Source organism: Mirounga leonina, unplaced genomic scaffold, assembly GCF_011800145.1.
Source record: "Mirounga leonina isolate KUSES-001 unplaced genomic scaffold, KU_Mleo_1.0 Mir_127, whole genome shotgun sequence".
Classification (NCBI taxonomy): domain Eukaryota; kingdom Metazoa; phylum Chordata; class Mammalia; order Carnivora; family Phocidae; genus Mirounga; species Mirounga leonina.
In genome coordinates, this window is record NW_023270316.1 from 52,073,306 (window position 1) to 52,093,625 (window position 20,320).

Below are 20,320 nucleotides of genomic sequence, written 5' to 3' on the forward strand. Positions count from 1 at the left end.
GTAAGCCCTAGTCCAGCTCCCTCCTCTGCTTTATTTTTCCCCATGGCACTTACTACCTGATGTATCACGCATTTTAATTATCTTGTTCTCACTCTGTCTGTGTCTCTCTCGCACCAGCAACTAGAATATAAACATAAAGGCTGGGGTTTTTAACTCTTTTGTTCCTGATGTAATCACTCAAGCTAGAGGAGTGACCAGCATACAACAGAGGTTCCATAACGTTTGTTGAAATGGATGCATTCCACTCAATGATTTCAGTCACACCCTCTAAGGCTGTAATGAATTATTGGTAGTTTCTTAAGCACTGTGCAAATTGTGTCTATTTTTTCTGAAAAGTTTTTCTTCCCTTCTCCTCACTTTGCCTGGCAAACTATTCAGGCCATCCCTTAAAGGCTCAGCTCAAATGTTGCCTCTGCTTTGAAGCATTACTTGTTTCTCACTTCTCTCCTCCCGGTTGAACTAATTGTTTGATAGAAAGTACTTTACACTTAAGAACTTTTTAGTCGCTCATACAACTGTCCTTGACTGTGAGGACAAGGCACACCATCTACACACAAGGGAGGATCATCTGTATATCTAGTGCCTATCACCGTGCCTTAGACCTTCTAGGTATGCAATAAATGTTTGCTCAAAGAATGAATGAATGCATGAGTGTATTAAGTATGACACACTTCCAACATGGAAGGCAGATTATTAGCTATGATACATTATAAAAGATCAGAGATTCTGTTCTCAAGAAGCTCACATGATAGATATAAAACAAATATAATTCATGTCAGACAGTGAGAAGGGCAATAATAGAAATTAAGACAAAGTTCAGGGGGAACACAGAGGAGAAGGCAATTAATTCTGACTAAAGAGAACAGAGTCTTGATGATTAAATATTATTTTAACTGGCAGGTATGGGTAGAAAACGCTTCCAAGCAGAGGAACAGACAAACATGTAGAAGTTCGGAGATACAAGAGAAATTTGGGGGAACACTGAACATGTCTAGAATATAGTTGCATGGAGGGGAGTAGAGCTGGCCAGGTGAGGTGAGCCAGAGTGTTCAGTTTTCTTAAATGTCATGCTCAAGAGTCTGATTTTCATTTCATGGAAATGAAGGAACAATCACCTGTTCATTTCAGAGAGAGGACTCTAACTGGATGTCTCAAAGATGGATGGGAAGGAGGAGACATTGCACTTATTCATTTAACAAATATTTATCAAACATCCACCACGTTCCAGACATCATGTTGGAAGGAGGCAGTTCAAAGACATGTCCTTGCCCTTAGGGAGACCTCACTGATCAGCAGGGGAGACAGAGGTGGGAACATTTAATTGTGATAATGAATGACGTGCACAATAGCAGAGACTGTTCTAGGTCAGTGGCTCTAAAGATACTATCAATAAAAGTTTTTTCTGAAAAGGTACACTCTAAAATATACAAAAATAGTAACAAAAACTGAGCTAAGATGAAAAACAGTATCTTAAAAATGCTTTTAGGTTTTTTTATTTGTTAAGAATACAAAAAGCCTTTGTTCTCATTAAAAATTAAAGAAGGATATTTTCGGGAGAACAATGTGATTGATACACTTTAGTATCTGTGTGATGTAAAGGTCTAGTCCTAAATTCAGTTTATTTTGAGAGCTGTTAATGGCTATTATAGCCGAAAAAGCACTCACAAAGACATGGAGATCCAGACAGAAGGGCAACCCTGACTGCACCTCTATAGCACAACGTGCATCTTTCATTCTCATTTATCAGACATACAAAGGATTTTGTTACAATCAGGCTTGGGACTTTCCATCTCTCCTGACATCTATCAATGGCTCTGCAAACTAATCAATGCCACATTTTATATTTTGAACAAATGGGTTCAAAACTCACGGCAACTCTTCATTTATAAGATTTTTAAACATGTTAGGAAATTGTATTTCAAACTGTTTTAGTGTGTAGGTGAGACACTTCAGGAATATATGATCTCTTTCTACATTTCAGCACTTCTGACACCACATGTGTGGGTTTTCCATACCCAACAATTCTCTAATTCTCTGCAGACACCAACTGGGTGTCTACAAGGTAATTCAATTCAGCCATTAACTATGGGATGGAGCTGGCACAGACCCCACTGGTCAAGGGCTCAGTTTTATGAGACTGCCCCCACACTTCAGACACCAATTGCAAGTCCCAGGCCTTCTATACTTCTGACAGAACAGCTATAAGTCAGGGGTTGCCAGAACCCCCTCCCTGGGTTCCATAATTTGCTAGAACAGCTCACAGAACCCAGGAAGGCACTGTACTTACTACTCCTGATTTATTAGAAAGGATACAATTTAGGAATAGCCAGATGATAGAGATACATAAGGCAAGTTATGGGGGAAAAGGCGAATGTGCATAGAGGTTCCATGCCCTCTCTAGGCACACCACCCTCCCAGCACGGTCAGTGCGTTCACTAACATTGCTAATGCGAGTGCCCCCAGGCCTTCCACACAAGCCAAAGTGGCTCCTGCCCATGATGATTAAAAAGATGGCTCTCCTTTCCTTAGACAGACTGGCTAAGTGTCAGGAGTAGAGGTAGGGACGTACTGTTAACTCCAATGAGTTGAGTCTACAGTAGTAGTCAACTACTCCAATGAGTTGAGTCCATTAAAAAGCCTAATGGATGCATTAGGCTTTTTAGAAACTCAATGAGATTTTCAGCAATAGGCAATCACCTTCTTGCACCTGAAAGTTCCAACCCTCTAATCAACAGGGTTGGTTCCTCGGGCAACCAGCCCCCAGGAGCTATTCAGGAGCCCTAGAGTTACCTTATTTGCATACAGGAAGAGGCATCTCACTCCTGAGATTACAAGGGTCTTAAAACTGGAGAGGAAGATCAATGTTTTAACAGAAAGATACCCCTATTACTCAGGACAAGGGTTTTTTGTTTTGTTTTTTTTAAGATTTTATTTATTTATTTGACAGAGACAGACACAGCAAGAGAGGGAACACAAGCAGGGAGAGTGGGAGAGGGAGAAGCAGGCTTCCCTCGGAGCAGGGAGCCTCACACGGGGCTTGATCCCAGGACCCTGGGATCACGACCCGAGCCAAAGGCAGACACTCAACGACTGAGCCACCCAGGCGCCCCTCAGGACAAGGGTTTTAGAAGCTCCTGCCAGGAATGGGAATGAAGACCAAACACATATTTCTTATTCTATCACAATATCACAGGGTGAAATATTACTTTCAGCAACAAAAAAGTCTAACCATTCAAACAGTTATAAACACCCAATTTAAAAATGCTCTCAGGCGCCTGGGTGGCTCAGTTGGTTAAGCGACTGCCTTCAGCTCAGGTCATGATCCCAGGGTCCTGGGATCGAGTCCCACATTGGGCTCCCGGCTCAGTGGGGAGCCTGCTTCTCCCTCTGACCCTCTCCCCTCTCATGCTGTTTCTCTCCTGCTCACTCTCTAATAAATAAATAAATAATCTTAAAAAAAAATGCTCTCTGCAGAGAAGTTTTTTTTTTTTTTTTTTTGGTTTTGTTTTGTTTTGAGAGAGAGAGAAAGCAGGGGAAGGAGAGGCAGAGAGAGAATCCCAAGCAGGCTCCACACTTAGCCCACAGCCCGAAGTGGGGCTCCATCTCATGACCCTGGGAACATGACCTGAGCTGAAATCAAGAGTCAGACATTTAACCGACTAAGCCACCCAGATGCCCCAAAGATTATTTTTTTAAGTAGTTATTTTCTACTTTACTGCTAAAGCATGACTTTTACCTTGAAGGATCAAATTAAATGTTTTAATTTTTAAAATATTTGTTATGGGGCATCTCTCTGACAATCACTGAACACACATCAACGAATTGTGACCTCCTGACTTTGTAAAAGACAAATGTGTAGGTTTGACAGATCTTTTAAATTCTTTACAATAAGATTACAAGTGCAATTGTACTGTAAAAGATTTTCATGGTTAGTTCCTATCTTGTTACAAAATACTGAAATAATTCTGGCTTTATTTTAAAAGTCTTGATTATCAAATGGTGACATATATGATTATCAAACTGGTGACATCCTGTAGCACTTTGTGCAAGTCTACTTTCAACTTCTTTGTAGCAATGCTTTGTTCTGAATCGTTATGAAGAGAATACTATTCATGTGCGGTGTCCTCTGTAACCTTACTCCAGAGACTTCTCTCTTTTCAATCAAATCAGATGCACCATCTGATGGTTTTACTTACATAATTTTCTGCCAGTTTTATTTATATTTATATTAATACTATTTTCAAACCTGAGTTATTTTTCAAGAATCTTTTAAACCACTGTCCATTCTGCGAGGGCCAGCTTAGTTAAAAACGAGGTAAGTAAGACTTTTCCAGGCAGAGTTGATGAGAAAGGGCATTCCAGACTGTAAGAGTGGTATGTGGCAAGTTATGGAGTCATGAATACGCATGTGATACTTGGGAATCATAAGCAGTTCATTTGGCTTAAGCATAAGTATGTAAGAGAGAAAGGGTGGAAGTTACGACCAGTGAAGCAGATGGGGCTCAAACTAAGGAGTATGGACTGGATGCTGTTGGCAGTGGGAGTCATCAGAGGGTTCTGAGCAAGACAGTAAGTGATCAAATTTATTGATTGGAACAACAATGAAGCATGAGAAAGATAGACTGGAGGCTGAGTTCTTAGCCAGGGTACTACCGCAATAATCTAGGCAAGAAAAGATGAGGAATGGAATTATGGCCCAGAGGAGGAGGGAGGGAGATACTACATCTATTATAAGGGTGGAATTGAAAGGACTTGATTACAACTCTGGAAAAGAAACTAATGCAATAGTCCAGTCACTGCCAGTGACCATGGGAAAGGAAAAGAGGAAGATGTTTAGGAGACCTTAAAAAAATGAAGACATGATTTCATAATGATCAGCTGTCAAGATGAAGGACAGGGAAAGATAAAAGGTACACAGTTTACAGGCCAGGTGACTGGATACAGGATTCCATAAGTGCAGAGAGGAAGCATCTTCCCTTTACCAATCATGTATTTAACACTGCTTTACTGATACCTGCCATGAACCAGGTAGAAAGGGAGCTGGAGGACATTGACAAAAGAAAAGTTGGTATGAAGAGATGTCTATTTTGGATTTGAAATGCCCCAGAGATACCTATGTGGGTATTTTTAAAAGAAAAATGCAGATCTAAAGCCAAGAAAAGAAGGGGCAGAAGATGCGGCACTCACCTATATATGGATAGAAGATAATACAGACTTATATAGAGAGAGGGGATTTAATTTTAACTGGCTCCCTACCACATACCAGGCGCTGTCCTAGTTACATGTGACATATGTCATTTAATCCTTATAATAACTCTCTGATACAATTTGGGCTCAAAGGTTACCCAAACTCATGCTTTCTTTTAAAAATTTGAGACTTCCAGGGCACTTGGGTGGTGCAGTCAGTTGAGCATCTGACTCTTAGCTTTGGCTCAGGTCGTAATCTCATGGTCATGAGATCGAGCCCCGCGTTGGGCTCCATGGTCAGCGTGGAGTCTGCTTGAGATTTTCTCTCTCTCTCTCCATCTGTCCCTCCCACTCGTGTTCTCTCTCTCTCAAATAAATGTTTTTTAAAAATGTGAGGCTTCCATTTCCTTTTAGCTCAGTTTTATAATAAATGGTTTATGATTTTTATTTTTGACACAGGGTGTTCCTGAAAACCGTATCTTAAAACATATTAATAGGGTTGACTGTAGCATTACTGATCTAACCAGTGATGACCAGAAACCAGTAAAAAGTATTAGTAACACTGTTCAACTAATACACAAGAAGAATTGGAGTCCTTGGTGGGAAATGATATTCAATTATATACAACTGCCACTGAGAGCTGGTTAAAAAACCCTTACATTCAGAACATGTGTGTGTATATAATATAAAAGACACCTTTGTTGGTAGGGTGTACAAAACTCATAGTCCTATCCCTTGCTTTATTCAGTTTCACTTGGCTGCAGGCTCACCCTACTCTGTTCCTGATTTCCTATTCTAATCAGGGAATACATGACTCACTGGTCTTGCTTAAAGAGGTTGTAAATCTCGTATTTGGGGATTCATAACAAGTCACATATACTTCTGCCTCTGTGCCCTCCATTTTCTGATTATCACACCAATATTCCCCCACAGTACCCTAATTCCCTCTAATCCTATTCCCCTGGCTCTGACCCTAGCTAGGCCCTGTGCCTTAGGCTGTTGGCTAGAGTCTTATTCCAACTTATCACTAGCCTAAGTTCTCACCGCCCTCTCTCTAGTCACTGTCACCTGTAATCTTTTATGGATGCATCTTGCATTGGGTCAATTCATCCACCGAGTCTCCAGAACGCACAAAGCTACTGAAATGCTAGGATGTCTTGCTGCAAATCCCACCACAATTACGAAGAGGGTCATTGCTGCCAAACTTACCCATTTTCTTATCACATTAGCCTTTAAAACACTATCACATAATTTCCATTATAGCATTGATACTTCCCTGTTTATTGTATTATTTATTTATTGAATATTTCCTCATCACCACCAGAAACAAAGCTTCATGACAGCAATGACCTTGTCTGTCTTGTTCACTGCTGTATTTTTCAAGGCCTAGAACAATGCTAGAGACCGCACTGTCCTTCAGTAAAGGTTTCCCATAGTATATGCTGTTGGTGCCCTACACAGATCTCCTTTACCACCAAATGCACCTAGCCCCCAGCTACTGCAGCAATGATTTCTGAAAGCTCATAGCTATACCCTTCTCCAAAGAACTGCCCTCCACCGGTGGGGAGCTACTCTGCCCAGAAATGCCTGGGAGGTCACAGGTTCCCCCTTATCCTCTCCTAGGGGGCAGCCCATAACCAATGACTTACTGATAGGGGGCAAAAAAGGCTGGCCCTCTTGCTTCCAAATCGGCTAACTGGGTAGTGTCATTCATACTCCAGAGCTCTCTGTGAGGAGGCTGAGTCGAGACTTCAACTAAAACCATCTCTTTCCACCGCTGCATCCTAACTCCTTGGCTTCCCTGCAAGTTTTACCTCAAAGCACTCCCTCTAATATTACTTATACAAACATTTCCGTCTCGGGCTTTGTTTCTAGAATCCCCATCGTAGACATTTGTTGACTGTTTGAATGAATGAATGATGTAAGAAGGTAGAAACAATTCTTAGATTTTCTAGCATTGTCCTGAATTCTTCCTGTTACAAAATACTACAGTTATATCGCAGTTAACAGAAAGTACTTAATGGAGTTGTGAACTGAGCAAATCCTATTAAGATGCAAATGTACTTACTTAATCTAAGCACCTCATGCCACCCTTGTCTGTCGTCACTGCTGCCATTGTCTGAAGAGTCTGGCTTAACAGCAATATCTGCCTCACTTATAAGGAGAAGCACTTTATGAAGCATTTTCGATTTTAATAAATACAAAGACTGCTGAGAAGTAGAGGGCACTGGCCCAAGATACTTCTTCACTCTCTCTGCTCACCTAAGGGCGCTTTGAGCAACGGACCACCCATGCTCACTAGAGAGGCTGAGAGAGAGAGGAGAGCAGATATAAGTGGTTAGGATATGATGTTAAGCCTGTTCAGATAATCTGATATGGAAACCACTGTAAACTTGAGTTTATTTTTATTTTTGTGATAACTAAGGACTGAAACCTTTTTTAATCCTTCCCCCATCAGAGTAACCCTAATTTTATAATGGAAGTCAGTGAGAGAAAATAATTCTCTTAACAGAAATATGTCTTACAAGTTAAAAAAGAAAAACCCTACAAAGGATTAGAAGGTTATAAATTAAATTGGCATTAGTGACTAACTTGAAGAAGGAGAGATGAGACTGGGGTGGTGATTGAAGGGGACTTGAGCTATAATTACAGCATTTTATTTCTGTAAAAGGAAGAGTAGAATCAAATTTGAGAAAAATATTAACAGTTGTTAAATCTCAGTGATAAATTTGGGTATGTGTTATATAGTTCTATTTACATTTTTTGGATTTTTAAAGTTTTTCACAATCTAAAAAAAGTACATAACACTTGAAAGCAATGTGGCTGTTCTCTAATGGCAAGGAATATAGCAAACTAAGACAAAATGCACAGGGCATCAGTGGTTCTCAAGCTTGTTTAGCTTGTGACATCTTCCTTGTTTCCAGTCTTCTCTTCCAAAACAGCCCACAGCATGCTGGTGGCTGGTACTTGTAGATTCAGGGGTCTGTGTGAGCTCTGACTCAGCGACCTCTATAACCCTCAACCTGTGGCTGGAGCACGGAGAGAGCTGAAGTGGCCTCAGTCTGGAAGGGACATCACATAAAAAGGCCACAAGAACATAAACATTTAGTTTATGTTCTTATGAATTCTCTGGGTGACAGTTGATGATATACCTCAGGGGAGGCAAAGTAAGTTTAATAATCAGGAAAAATGGTCAAGAAAACAGAAAACGAAATTTTATAAGATTAACTTACTACTGAAAAAATGGAAAAATATGAAAAGACCTTCGGGTCAAGCTGAGCAAGGATTAGAAATATGATGCTAGAATTTAAAAAATTAAGATATTATACAGGGACTGAAGTCTAGAAAGTAAGACTTGTTTAACTGACAGTCTTACCATATGGCTGGTACTTTGGTGAGGAATCGACTAAAGTTCTTTTTTTTTTAATATTTATTTGAGAGAGAGAGAAAGTGCAGGGGCAGAGGGAGAGGGAGGGAGAGGCTCAAACAGACTCTGCACCAAGTGCAGAGCCTGACGCAGGGCTCGATCTCACAACCCTGAGATCATGACCTGCGCAGAAACCAAGAGTCGGACCCTTAACTGACTGAGCCACCCAGGTGCCCCACGAATTGACTAAAGTTCTATCATCATGAAAATACAATTCAGTCAACACAACAAAGTCAAGAAGCAACACGGTACAGTGCCTAGAGCACAGGGCTGACGCCAGGTTGTAAGAAGCCTGCTCTGTAACCTCAGCCAAGTTATTTAACTTTTCTGTGCCTCAGTGTCCTCACCTGCACAACAGAGAGGGGAGCAGTACTGATCTGAGAGAGCTGTAGTGAGCAGTAATGAGTTGCAATTTGAAAACAGCTTAGAAAAGTTCAGAGTAGCTGCAGTGTACATGCTTGTTAAAGAAACAAAAATAATACGGACATTTAAATGGATTTGAAGACCATCCGGAAAGGAGTAAAAAAAATTACTACAAACCTGAAGATCTATGTGGAAAGGTTGGAGGGACTGGCAGCAGAAGGCATTCTTAGTGGGAAAAGTGCTGTCCAATGGCTTGAAAGAACATCCTGTGGCCTTTTTATGTGATGTCCCTTCCAGACTGAGGCCGCTTCAGCTCTCTCGGTGCTCCAGCCACAGGTTGAGGGTTACAGAGGTCGCTCAGTCAGAGCTCACACAGACCCCTGAATCTACAAGCACCAGCTATTTTAAAAAAGCTTTTTCAAATTCCTCGTGGGTAAGAGGAGACAGGAGTATCTCAGAGGTTTTGTGTAGCAGCTGCGTGTGGTGTGTCTCCAGCCCTCTAATGCTCTTATCAGTGCTAAGGATGTCCTGATGGCTCAATACTAACTTTTTCTATGAGACTTAGAGAAGCTTTCAGTTTTTCTATTTTCTGTCAATACATCTATTTTCCCTCTGGGACTTTGTGAATTTCTAAATTTAGACGTCACATTCAGTGTTTGTCAGCCTGAGGAAAGCCTTGTATGTTGAATTGTGCTGTGCCCGTATCTTCCTCTTGGCAACAACCCTTGCCTCTATGCACATACAGCCCACGTTATACCAAGCTGCCTCTCACTTCCTGGTTTTCAGATCGTATGTTTCCAGTAACCATAATGCCCTGTTCTCTGCTCCATACTTAGAAAACTGCTGCCGATCCCCGCACATGCCGTTTGAGTGCCACCTTCTCCAGACACCTTCACCATATTACCTGCGGATACTCAGAGAGTTGGGCACCTCTCCCCAGCGTTCCCACAGAACCTGCACATGCTTCTTTCAGAGCTCAGATACGGCATTGTATTGTACATGTTGTAGCCTCACCCACTAATAAGCAAGCAAGCTCCTCTAGGTCAAGATCGGTATCATCATCTATAAGTCATCATGTCTTAAAAGCCACTGACAAACAACAGGAATCTAATAAATACAAATTAGATAAATGAACTAATACATAATGAATAAACCAGACCCTTGCCTTCAAAAAGTTCCCTATTTAGATGAGGAGGCATAACTGGGGAAAGTGGAGGGGATGCAAATGAAATGTGGAAATTAAATATAATGCAAATCAGAGTGAGATAAGAAAGTGGGGTATGTGGTAAGAAACTAATATTTATTAGTCTGCCTAAGTATTTAAGTGCCTAAAATATGTCAGACACTGATTGGTCCTTTCCACACATTCTCTCACTTAATTTTCACAACCATCCTGCCAGGTATTATTATTTCAATTTGATAAGTAAGGAAATTAGGACTCAAGAAATTCAAAGCTGCCAAAAAGTTAATGGCAAAGACAGGACTTGATCTCTAAAACCCATATTCTTTCTTTCTTTCTTTCTTTTTTTTTAAAGATTATTTATTTATTTATTTGACAGAGAGAGAGACAGCGAGAGAGGGAACACAAGCCGGGGGAGTGGGAGAGGGAGAAGCAGGCTTCCCGAGGAGCAGGGAGCCTGATGTGGGGCTTGATCCCAGGACCCTAGGAACATGACCTGAGCCGAAGACAGACACTTAACGACTGAGCCACCCAGGCGCCCCTAAAACCCATATTCTTTCTTTTGCAATGGTACAAATTTAGTCTTATGCCGTTTCAGAGGAGGGAAAAGTTACACTCAGAATGACAAATCAGAAAAGGTTCCATGTAGAGGTAAAAATGCACCAAATCTTGAAGGATTAGAAGAGAAACAGTGCATTTTAGATGGAGGAATAAAGACAGGCATGGATATAAACTCAAAACTTGTGAGTAGGACATAGAATGGTCTAGTCTGGAATAAGCTGAACAGACATGAGGAAAATCCCACTAAAGAGAAAGTATGGACTATATAGGGAACCTGGGAACTCTATATTCACAATGGGCATCACTATTAGAAAAATAATCAACCAAGAGCATATGGGTCATGCTAATGATTGGATCTGTGCTGTCATCTTCATATATGAAGGGGAGCAAATGAAGAAAAAAAAAAAACCTGGTAAATTTAAGTATTTCAAAGCCCTACGATAATTCTTAATATAGAAATGTACTTTTATCCACAGAGGAAATACAGCTACAGAAGGTGACATATCAAGTGTCCTCTTTAACATCAAAGTAACATAACATTGTAGAAAACCAAATAAATAGATGTACTTCACAAATATGAGGCATGTAGTCTCTTCTGTTTGTAATACATACCATAAAAGTAATTATATCCATTAATCTTTTAAATTACCTAAATCATACAAAGGACAACATTTTGATTTTAACTAAAAAACAAATTAAATTGCCCAGCTTGCTCATTTTTATGAGATCTGATCATTAAAATATAAGACGGTAACACTTAAAAAATATACTGGTTGTATGTTTTATTCATGTATGTTTGGTGATGGTTTTACTTATCAAGAGAATGTGTTGAGTGGCCCATAACTAATTTTGTTGGAATGACATCTATAAACTAAACTGAATGTGACTGATTATTTAGATGGTGACATCATAAATCCACGAAAGGGAATCTAAAATAAACAAAGTAAAGACGTTAAGTAGGTCACCCATAGATCAGAGAAGTCTGGAACATTTTTTTGGACTGCTGCTTTTAGGTCTTTTAAAACATGTTTTTCTTAAAACAATTTTATGACCTTAAATTTTATGGCAAATATAGCTCTAAAGTTGTATATAATGAAAAAACTCCCCACATTGAAATAAAGTTTAATTAATGAAGATTCTTTAATATTATATATTTTAAATAGAAACAGAGTTTTTACTTCCAACTTCATATAATCAAATATTGCCAAATAGAGATACCTGGGTCCATGTTAAAATGAGTAGATATTTTATTTGTAATATATCATCAATCAATAATGTAGCAATGGGTGCTATAAACAAAAATAATACAAATATTAGGCTTTGAAACTTATTACATTTTGAATTTAGAAAGTTTTTTCATAGATAACACATCTATATACTTATGTGGTCAATGTCAAAATTACCACAGAACATAAATAAGCAGCACATAATTCTTTACTATTTATGGATCTTTTGTTACCTTAAGACAAAAGGTTGGTATAAAAGACACTGTAGGCAGAAAGTAAGGCGTGGTATCTCTCTCTAATCTTCTAAACTTTCTAAAGCACCTTGAATACCATCTTCTTCTTGCCTATTTAAAGATACTAGAATACAGAGCTAAAAGATACTAGAAATGACCTTGTCTACCTTTTTTAATCAGAGATGAAAGAACTGAGACCCAAAGAAAAACCCAAAGACAAACAGTCTTAAACACATATATAAATTAAAGATTGAAAATCAATTATTTAAGCATTCATATAAAAAAGTTTAAAAAAGAAAAGCACATTAAACCTAAAGAAAATAAAAGGAAGGGTATAATAAAGACAAAATCAGAAATTAGTGAATAGAAAAGAAATACACAAAAGCCAAAAGTTGGTTGCTTGAACAGACCAATAACGTTGATAACCTCCTGGCAAAAATTATCATGAATAAAAGAGAGAGAAGGCAAATAACCAATACCAGGAATAAAAATGAAGATATCATGACTGAGACTAAGGTCAGTAAAATATCATATGATATTATAAACTCTATACCAGTAATTACAAGGAATAATTCCTAGAAAAATAAGACTTACCAAAACTTCCTATATCAATGAATTATAAGCAAAAGGCCTGTTTACAATCAGTGTGACAGTGACATACACCCAGAAATAATTACTAAGTACCTGTTTTATTTCTTTGCCTTTTTTTCTGATTGTGCTAAGTAACTTCCATAATTTACAATCAGAATTGATTGATGCAATTCAGCCTAATACACCCTTCTTTAAAAATATTTTGGTGTTCCATATATACAAATGGAAAAACTGCCCCATCATACAAAGGGACTCTCACATAAAGTACTTCATTTTTTCTGGGGCATAAATTTGTAAGCTAATTTCAATCTCTGATGTCATCTTTAAGAGAAATTGGTTTTTTGCTTGACGATTTTAAAAGCTAAAATTTAAATTCATTTGTTTTTGCTCTAAATTGACATCACACGCTTAAGTGACATCAGAATATACACTAATTAAAAGTTTCAAGTAATTACATATTTTTAAGGTCACCACTATATGGTAGAAACTAAATACAATGCAGCCAAAATAAAATAGCTCAAATTCTCCTAAGAATGAACAACTGCAATGCTCACTGTATCATACTTAAAATGTCAAAAATGAGTCTTTCCATGTGCCTTGTGGTTCAAAAACTAGAACTGTGATGTTATAAACAAAAGTTATTCAGGTGAGAACTAGCAAACTAGTCAATGAGTTTGATTCTTTCATTATTTTCCTCAAACTTTGTCCATTAGGTAGAAAAACTGGTTTTAAAGCTTAAAGGTGAAGGGGAAAAGTAGTCAGCTTTTCAGAGTCAGGGGAACATAAAATATTGAAATAATTATAAACAAGAACAGTATTATAGCTCCTTAAAGACAGAAATTATGTTTCTTATTTCTTTCTGTATCTTCTAAAACACCTAGTCCTATAATCTTGACATAGTAAATTCCTAAAAAAAAAAAAGGGAGGGGGGAGGGGGGGAGTTGAAATATTTAGGTTTACATAAGGCATCATTCATACAAAGAAGAATCATGAGAAGTTGAGGAAATAGACTAGAAATTCTCTGAAAATGTAAGTGACCTATACAAGTTATGGAGTTGGGTGGGCCTTGCTATGCTCTATTAAAATTAGCAAATTAAAATTTGCACATATTTTGTTAAATTTATTCCTAAGTATTTCATATTTTTATGCTATTGTAAATAATATTTAAAAATTATTTTTTATTTAAATTCAATTAGCCAAGGTACAGTACATCATTAGTTTTTGATATAATGTTCAATGATTCATTAGTTGAATATAACACCCAGTGCTCATCATGTGCCCTTTTTAACTAAATACAAAACTAAAAAAAAAAAATTATTTTCCCACTGCCTATTGCTACTATATAAATATACAACTGATGCTGTACATTGACCTTGTATCCTGTGACCTTTCTCAATTCACTTATTCTGATGGCTTTTTTTTTCCGTAGATTTCCCAGAATTTTCTATATATACAATCATGTCATCTTTAAATAAAGACAATTTTACTTCTTCCATTTAAACATGCATTTTAGTTTTAGTTTTTTCTTGTCTTATTGCACTGGTAGGGCCTCCAGCATAATGCTGAATAGTGAATATCCTTGCCTTTTCCTCATCATAGAAAGAAAGCAGCTTTTCACCATTAAATATAAGTTAGCTACAGGTTTTTCATAAATACTTCTTATCAAGGGGTGCCTGGGTGGCACAGTTGCTTAAGTGCCTGTCTTTGGCTCAGGTCATGATCTCAGGGTCCTGGGATCGAGCCCCTCATTGGGTTCCCTGCTCAGTGGGGAGCCTGCTTCTCCCTCTCCCCTCCCCCTGCTTCTGCTCTGTGTGTCTGCCTTTCTCTGTCAAATAAATAAATAAAATCTTTAAAAAAAATGCCTCTTTTCAAGTTGAGGAAGTTTCCTTCTATTTTTAATTTGCTGCAGTGTTTATTATGAATGGGTATTAAATCTTTCCAAATGCTTTTTTTGCAATGATTGAGATGATCACATGGTTTTTCCTTTATGCTGTAAATTAAATGGATTACATTATTTGATTAATTAAGTCAACCTTATATTCCTGGGATAAAACCCACTTGGTTATGATGTATTATCCTTTTTATAGATTTTTGAATGTGATTTGTTAATACTTGTTAAGGGTTTTTTGTATCCATGTTCATGGAAAATGCTGAACTGTAATTTATTTCTACAATGCAGGTCTGCTGGTGAAAAAATATTCTCAGCTTTTGTTTTTCTGAAAATGTCTTTATTTTTAAAGAATTTTTTGCCAAATACATTATTCTACACTCACTTTTTTTCTTCTTTTGGCACTTTCAAAACAATCATTTCACTGAATTGTGGTATTTATTTCACATGAAAAATCAGCAGCCGTTTTTATCATTTTCCCCTGTATGTAATATGTCTTTTTTTCCTCTGGCAGTTTTAAAGCTTTTGTTTTTCAATTTACAGTAATTTGAGTATAATGTACTTTGTTGTGGTTTCCTGTTTATCCTGCTTGAGATTCACTGAGTTTCCTGGATTGGTGATCTTATGCTTTCAATCAAATTTGGGAAATTTTCCACCATTCTATCTTCAAATATTGTTCTGCCCCATTCTTTCTCCTTTCTTTGGAGACTCCAATTGCTCAGATGTGAAACTGTTTTTTTAGGGTTGCCATTCCCATATTGAGAAGTCCTAATTATTGCCTCATTATGCTTATTTTCTCCTTTTAAATACCTAAATATATTTATGGTAACTGTTTTATAGTCCCTGTCTGCTAATTCCACCATCTGTCATTTTTGGGTTTCTTTCTTTTTTTTTTTTTTTAAGATTTTATTTATTTGCGAGAGAGAGAATGAGAGACAGCATGAGAGGGAGGAGGGTCAGAGGGAGAAGCAGACTCCCCGCTGAGCAGGGAGCCCGATGCGGGACTCGATCCCAGGACTCCAGGATCATGACCTGAGCCGAAGGCAGTCGCTTAACCAACTGAGCCATCCAGGCGCCCCTTTGGGTTTATTTCTATTGACCAATTTTCCTGCTTCTTTGTATGTCTAGTAATTTTCTATTGAATGCTTGACATTTTGAATGCTATGTGTTGTTCAATGGATTTTGCAGTCTTCTTTCATTTCATGTTAAGTTTGTTTGGTTAAGAAGTTAATGTACTTTTGAATAAGATTGATCTTTTAAAGACATTTCCCCCTAACATCCATCCCCTTAGTTTTTAAAGTCATTCTGTACGAGAAAAATTTCTAAAATACTACCAAATAGCAAGAATCCTTGTTTTCTCAAGAGTTATGTTTTAACTTATTAAGGATGGGCATAGAGTAGCTTTTATTCTAGGAGTAGATTGGTTCTACCTCTAATGCACAGACTTTATAGAATATCTTCTGAATATCAGGAGTGTTTAAGGAAGGCTCCTAACCACCTGGGAGCTCTGGTAGTTGTTCAGCTCACAGATCCCTGGTAGTTTTAAGTTTCCTAGTGTTTGTTAGTCTTGTACAGTTTTATAATTCTTTACTATGGTAGGACTAATCAGGTACCACTTACTCCATAACAGTCAGAGGTGTAAATCCCAAGAGGGAGCTTTTGACCATCTCCCAGCTTTACATTGTTTCTCTTCTCTTTCTCCTACGACTCATTAGTTCTGCCTTCTTTTCTCCTACATTTTTCTCTTAAGAACATATCATTGTTTAATGAAAGGACCCAAATGAGAAATTAATTCTTGCAAATCAACCCAACATTTTTTTGCACTACACAGTATTTTTTACCTCCTGGGATTAAAATAATAATTCAATCTAGTTTTAAGTTGCTTATTACTTGGTATATTCTTTGATTTCTCTATTTCTTTCTCTTTCTCTTTCTCCCTCTCCCCATCTCTCTCTGTCTATCTGTCTCTCTCTCTATTTTGGCGGATGTGCTACTTACTTTTATTTTAGAAAGATTTAGAACAGGCTGACTGAGAAAACTAAAACAATTCATGTCAAGAATATCTATATGATTAAAAGCTCTCCCTGGGGGCACCGGGGTGGCTCAGTCGTTAATAAGCATCTGCCTTCGGCTCAGGTCATGATCCCAAGACGCTGGGATCGAGCCCCACATCGGACTCCCTGCTCCGTGGGAAGCCTGCTTCTCCCTCTCCCATTCCCCCTGCTTGTGTTCCCTATCTCGCTGTGTCTCTCTCTGTCAAATAAATAAATAATAATAAAATCTTAAAACTAACTAAATAAATAAATAAAAGCTGTCCTTGAACCAGCATTCCGACCACACAAAACTAAATAATCCACAAAGTGTTTATAAGGAAGGCAAGGAGACTAATAACTTACTTCTTCTACATTTTTGGTTCCTCACCTCATACCTGAGATCATATAGTTTATTGGTTCTCCTTGTGAGCTATTTTAGCTTCCTGTTAGTGAATGGGCTTAGTCTCTACATATTTTTATTCTAATTTAAGAGCCTTTATGTTGGTGAAATCTGCTCCTAGAATGTAATGTTCAACACTCTCTGTCCACAAAATATCTATTAATTCATGTTTATAAAGCATTAGTCACTAAAAAAATAAATTTTCCAACGTTTTATTGCCTTTTAAGGAAAAGAGAGATAAGGACAGGAGGAACAAAAATGAAACTGGTTTATAAAATGGGTTTTAAGAAAGTATTTTTAAATTGTGCTGGGAGAAAAATAAATGATTAAACTAGATCTCAAGAGGTTATGGGTCTTATACTCTTACCTGTGCAGCTGGATGTATTCTCGGGGTCTGTTGAGCAGGTGAAGGAATCTGTCAACAACCTTGTTTTTTCCTACACCCTGTAATTACACAGCGAACATTAAGTAAAAAGAGACTTTTGTGGAAGTAAAACAAGCCAGAATAATCTGTTGCCAAAACCTACTTTCTCAAAGTTTGTACTTTTTCAGCTCATAATGAAAATATACACATATACATACATACACACATATATGTTTACATATAGCAAACAAATATAGTTTCTCTGACATAAAGGCTTTTTAAAAAATTTACTTCTAAATACACTAGCTTCATTTACATCAAATACACTAAACATGCTCTTCTTATTTAAAAGGAACTTCATAATTATTTTTAGCCCTCTACAGCTAGTTTTATCTTTTTTTTTTTTTTAAGATTTTATTTATTTATTTGACAGAGAGAGACACAGCGAGAGAGGGAACACAAGCAGGGGGATTGGGAGAGGGAGAAGCAGGCCTCCCGCCAAGCAGGGAGCCCGATGCGGGGCTCAATCCCAGGACCCTGGGATCATGACCTGAGCCGAAGGCAGGCGCTTAACGACTGAGCCACCCAGGCGCCCCTACAGCTAGTTTTTTCTGCTTCATAATTTTACACTGAAGTTTAGACATTACAATACAATATTAACAATTTCAGATTTGAAAAATGGCATCAAAGGCAATAAAGTAAGTATAAAAACAATGATTTTTTCTTATCAATTCTTTGGAAGTATGGTTTCCAGTTACAGGCAGATAAATATAATACTATACTTCTGTTTTAATAAAACGCTCATTCTTCTCTCCTTCTATCCTACTTTCTAATCCTTCAAAACCATGGAAACCTAAATTATAACCAGGGTTTATTAGTAACTCTCAACTATATCTGCTCTTGTCAGCAATGTCCTCATTTCCTTGCCACTTATTGATGCTGAGAGTTGCTGTCCTTTGGTGGAAGACAGACTGTTAAAAATGGAAACCACTCCCATGCCAGCTCCCCATTTTAAAGTTTTCACTTAGAGGTGGAATACTGTATTAATGGGATGTGACTCTTTTAACAAGTGGGTTGTGTGGGAACAGTAGAAGTGGTTAAAAAGCTAAATTCCATATATCATATGTTCTAGCAATAAATAACTTATTAATTTCTTATATCCTGCCAGACTCTATCCTAAGTATATCATGTGTTATTTCATTTAATCCTAACAGTTCTACGAGGTAGGTAGTATGATTACTCCAACCTCACAAACCAAGACACCAAGACTCAGAAAAGCTAAGCAACATGTTCATGGTCACACAGCTAATCACAGGGGAACCAGGATTCAAATCCAGGTCTGTCTGATTCTGATGCTAATGCTTTTAGTCCCAACATTATGGATTATACTTCTTTCAGTCTGAAACTGATTTAGGTAAACTGGGCCTTGAATTTTCTCTTTCCCCACTTCTAGGAATCCATTTCTAAAGAAATAATTAGGCAGATCAGGGAAATGCATGGCGCTGAGCAGTAAGAGCAGAAGAAGCCCAATAGAAGGAAGCAGGCATTATTATTGATTTTTCTGCTACATCCTCAAATGTCTTGTAAAGAAATCAGTCTATAAGCACGAAGGATAGAAATTCAAATCAATCAAATGAGTATTTATTGAGCATCATCATAGTCCTAGAACTGTGACAGTTCCTCTAAGATAAACAAATTCTCAAAGAAATTATGAGAATTTGTCCTTCACAATTCTCAAAAGAAGGCAAGACACATACATACATGTGGAGCACAGAAGACAAGCCACCAGTGTAGCTAAACAGTTGTTAATTTATATGATATAGGTTCTTTTTTTTTTTTTTTTTTCAAGTAGGTTCTGTACCCAACTGAACTCACAACCTTGAGATCAAGAGTCACATGCTCTATCAACTGAGCCAGCTAGGAGCCCCTTTGATATACATTCTAATAGCCTTAGAATCTTTCTCTTCTCTTTGGTCCACTAAATATGTCATAAGATCATAGATGCAAGAGAGACTAAGGGGACTGAACTGATTACCAACTACTTAATAAGACAGAGGTATGAAGCACACATAGACAGTAGCAAGCAATTAAGATCCATTGTACATCCTCGACTCAGAGAGAAACACAATGAAATCAATGTTTAAAGAAGGTCAATATAACAATACTATGCAAAATATACTGATTGACAAAAGGAGAAACTGGTATCTAGGAGATTTATTGTTTACTCATTCAACATAGAAACAAACATTTATTGAGTGCTGGCACGTGTCAGGAGAGATAGCAGTGAACAAGACAGATAAAGTTTCTGCTCTTATGGAGCTTCCATTTCAGGAGTGTGGAGACAGATAGATTGGAACGTAGATTAGAAAAGTAGGTAGAAAGGCAGCAAGATGTAATTAGACAACCAAATAAATAAGAAAGGTATCAAATAGTGATATTCTCTACACACAATTAAGATAGGGTGAGGCAATACTGACTGGGTGGTTATTAATATTGATTCAGAAGTGAAGACTTTTCCTTAGGTAACTTTAAGCTCAGATCTAAATGACAAGGAGCCAAGTGCTATAACGATCACAAAAGGGGCATTCCAGGAGAAGAGTTGCTATAGCTGATCCTCTAAAGTGGAAATAAGCTCAGGATATTTGAGGAACAGCCAGTGTGTTCAAGTGTTGTGGGCCAGAAAAGAATATATAAGATAAAGAAATAAAAGTAAGTAGGGCTGTGGGGCGCCTGGGTGGCTCAGTCCTACTCTTGATTTCGGCTCAGGTCATAATCTCAGGGTGGTCAGATCGAGCCCTGGGTCAGGCTCTGTACTCAGCAGGAAGTCTGTTGGGGATTCTCTCTCCCTCTGCCCCTCCCCACTGCTC

At 37.9% G+C, this 20,320-nt stretch overlaps 1 protein-coding gene across 5 annotated transcripts in view; it reads right to left on the bottom strand.

The window, feature by feature from the left end:
- VWA8 (von Willebrand factor A domain containing 8) overlaps positions 1 to 20,320 on the bottom strand; it is a 345,308-nt gene that overhangs the window by 155,088 nt on the left and 169,900 nt on the right. For all 5 annotated transcript variants that reach the window (XM_035003301.1, XM_035003300.1, XM_035003303.1 and 2 more), the window contains one exon: positions 17,457 to 17,533. In XM_035003301.1, the coding sequence (XP_034859192.1) occupies positions 17,457 to 17,533 (77 nt within the window). The remainder of the gene's footprint in view (positions 1 to 17,456; positions 17,534 to 20,320) is intronic.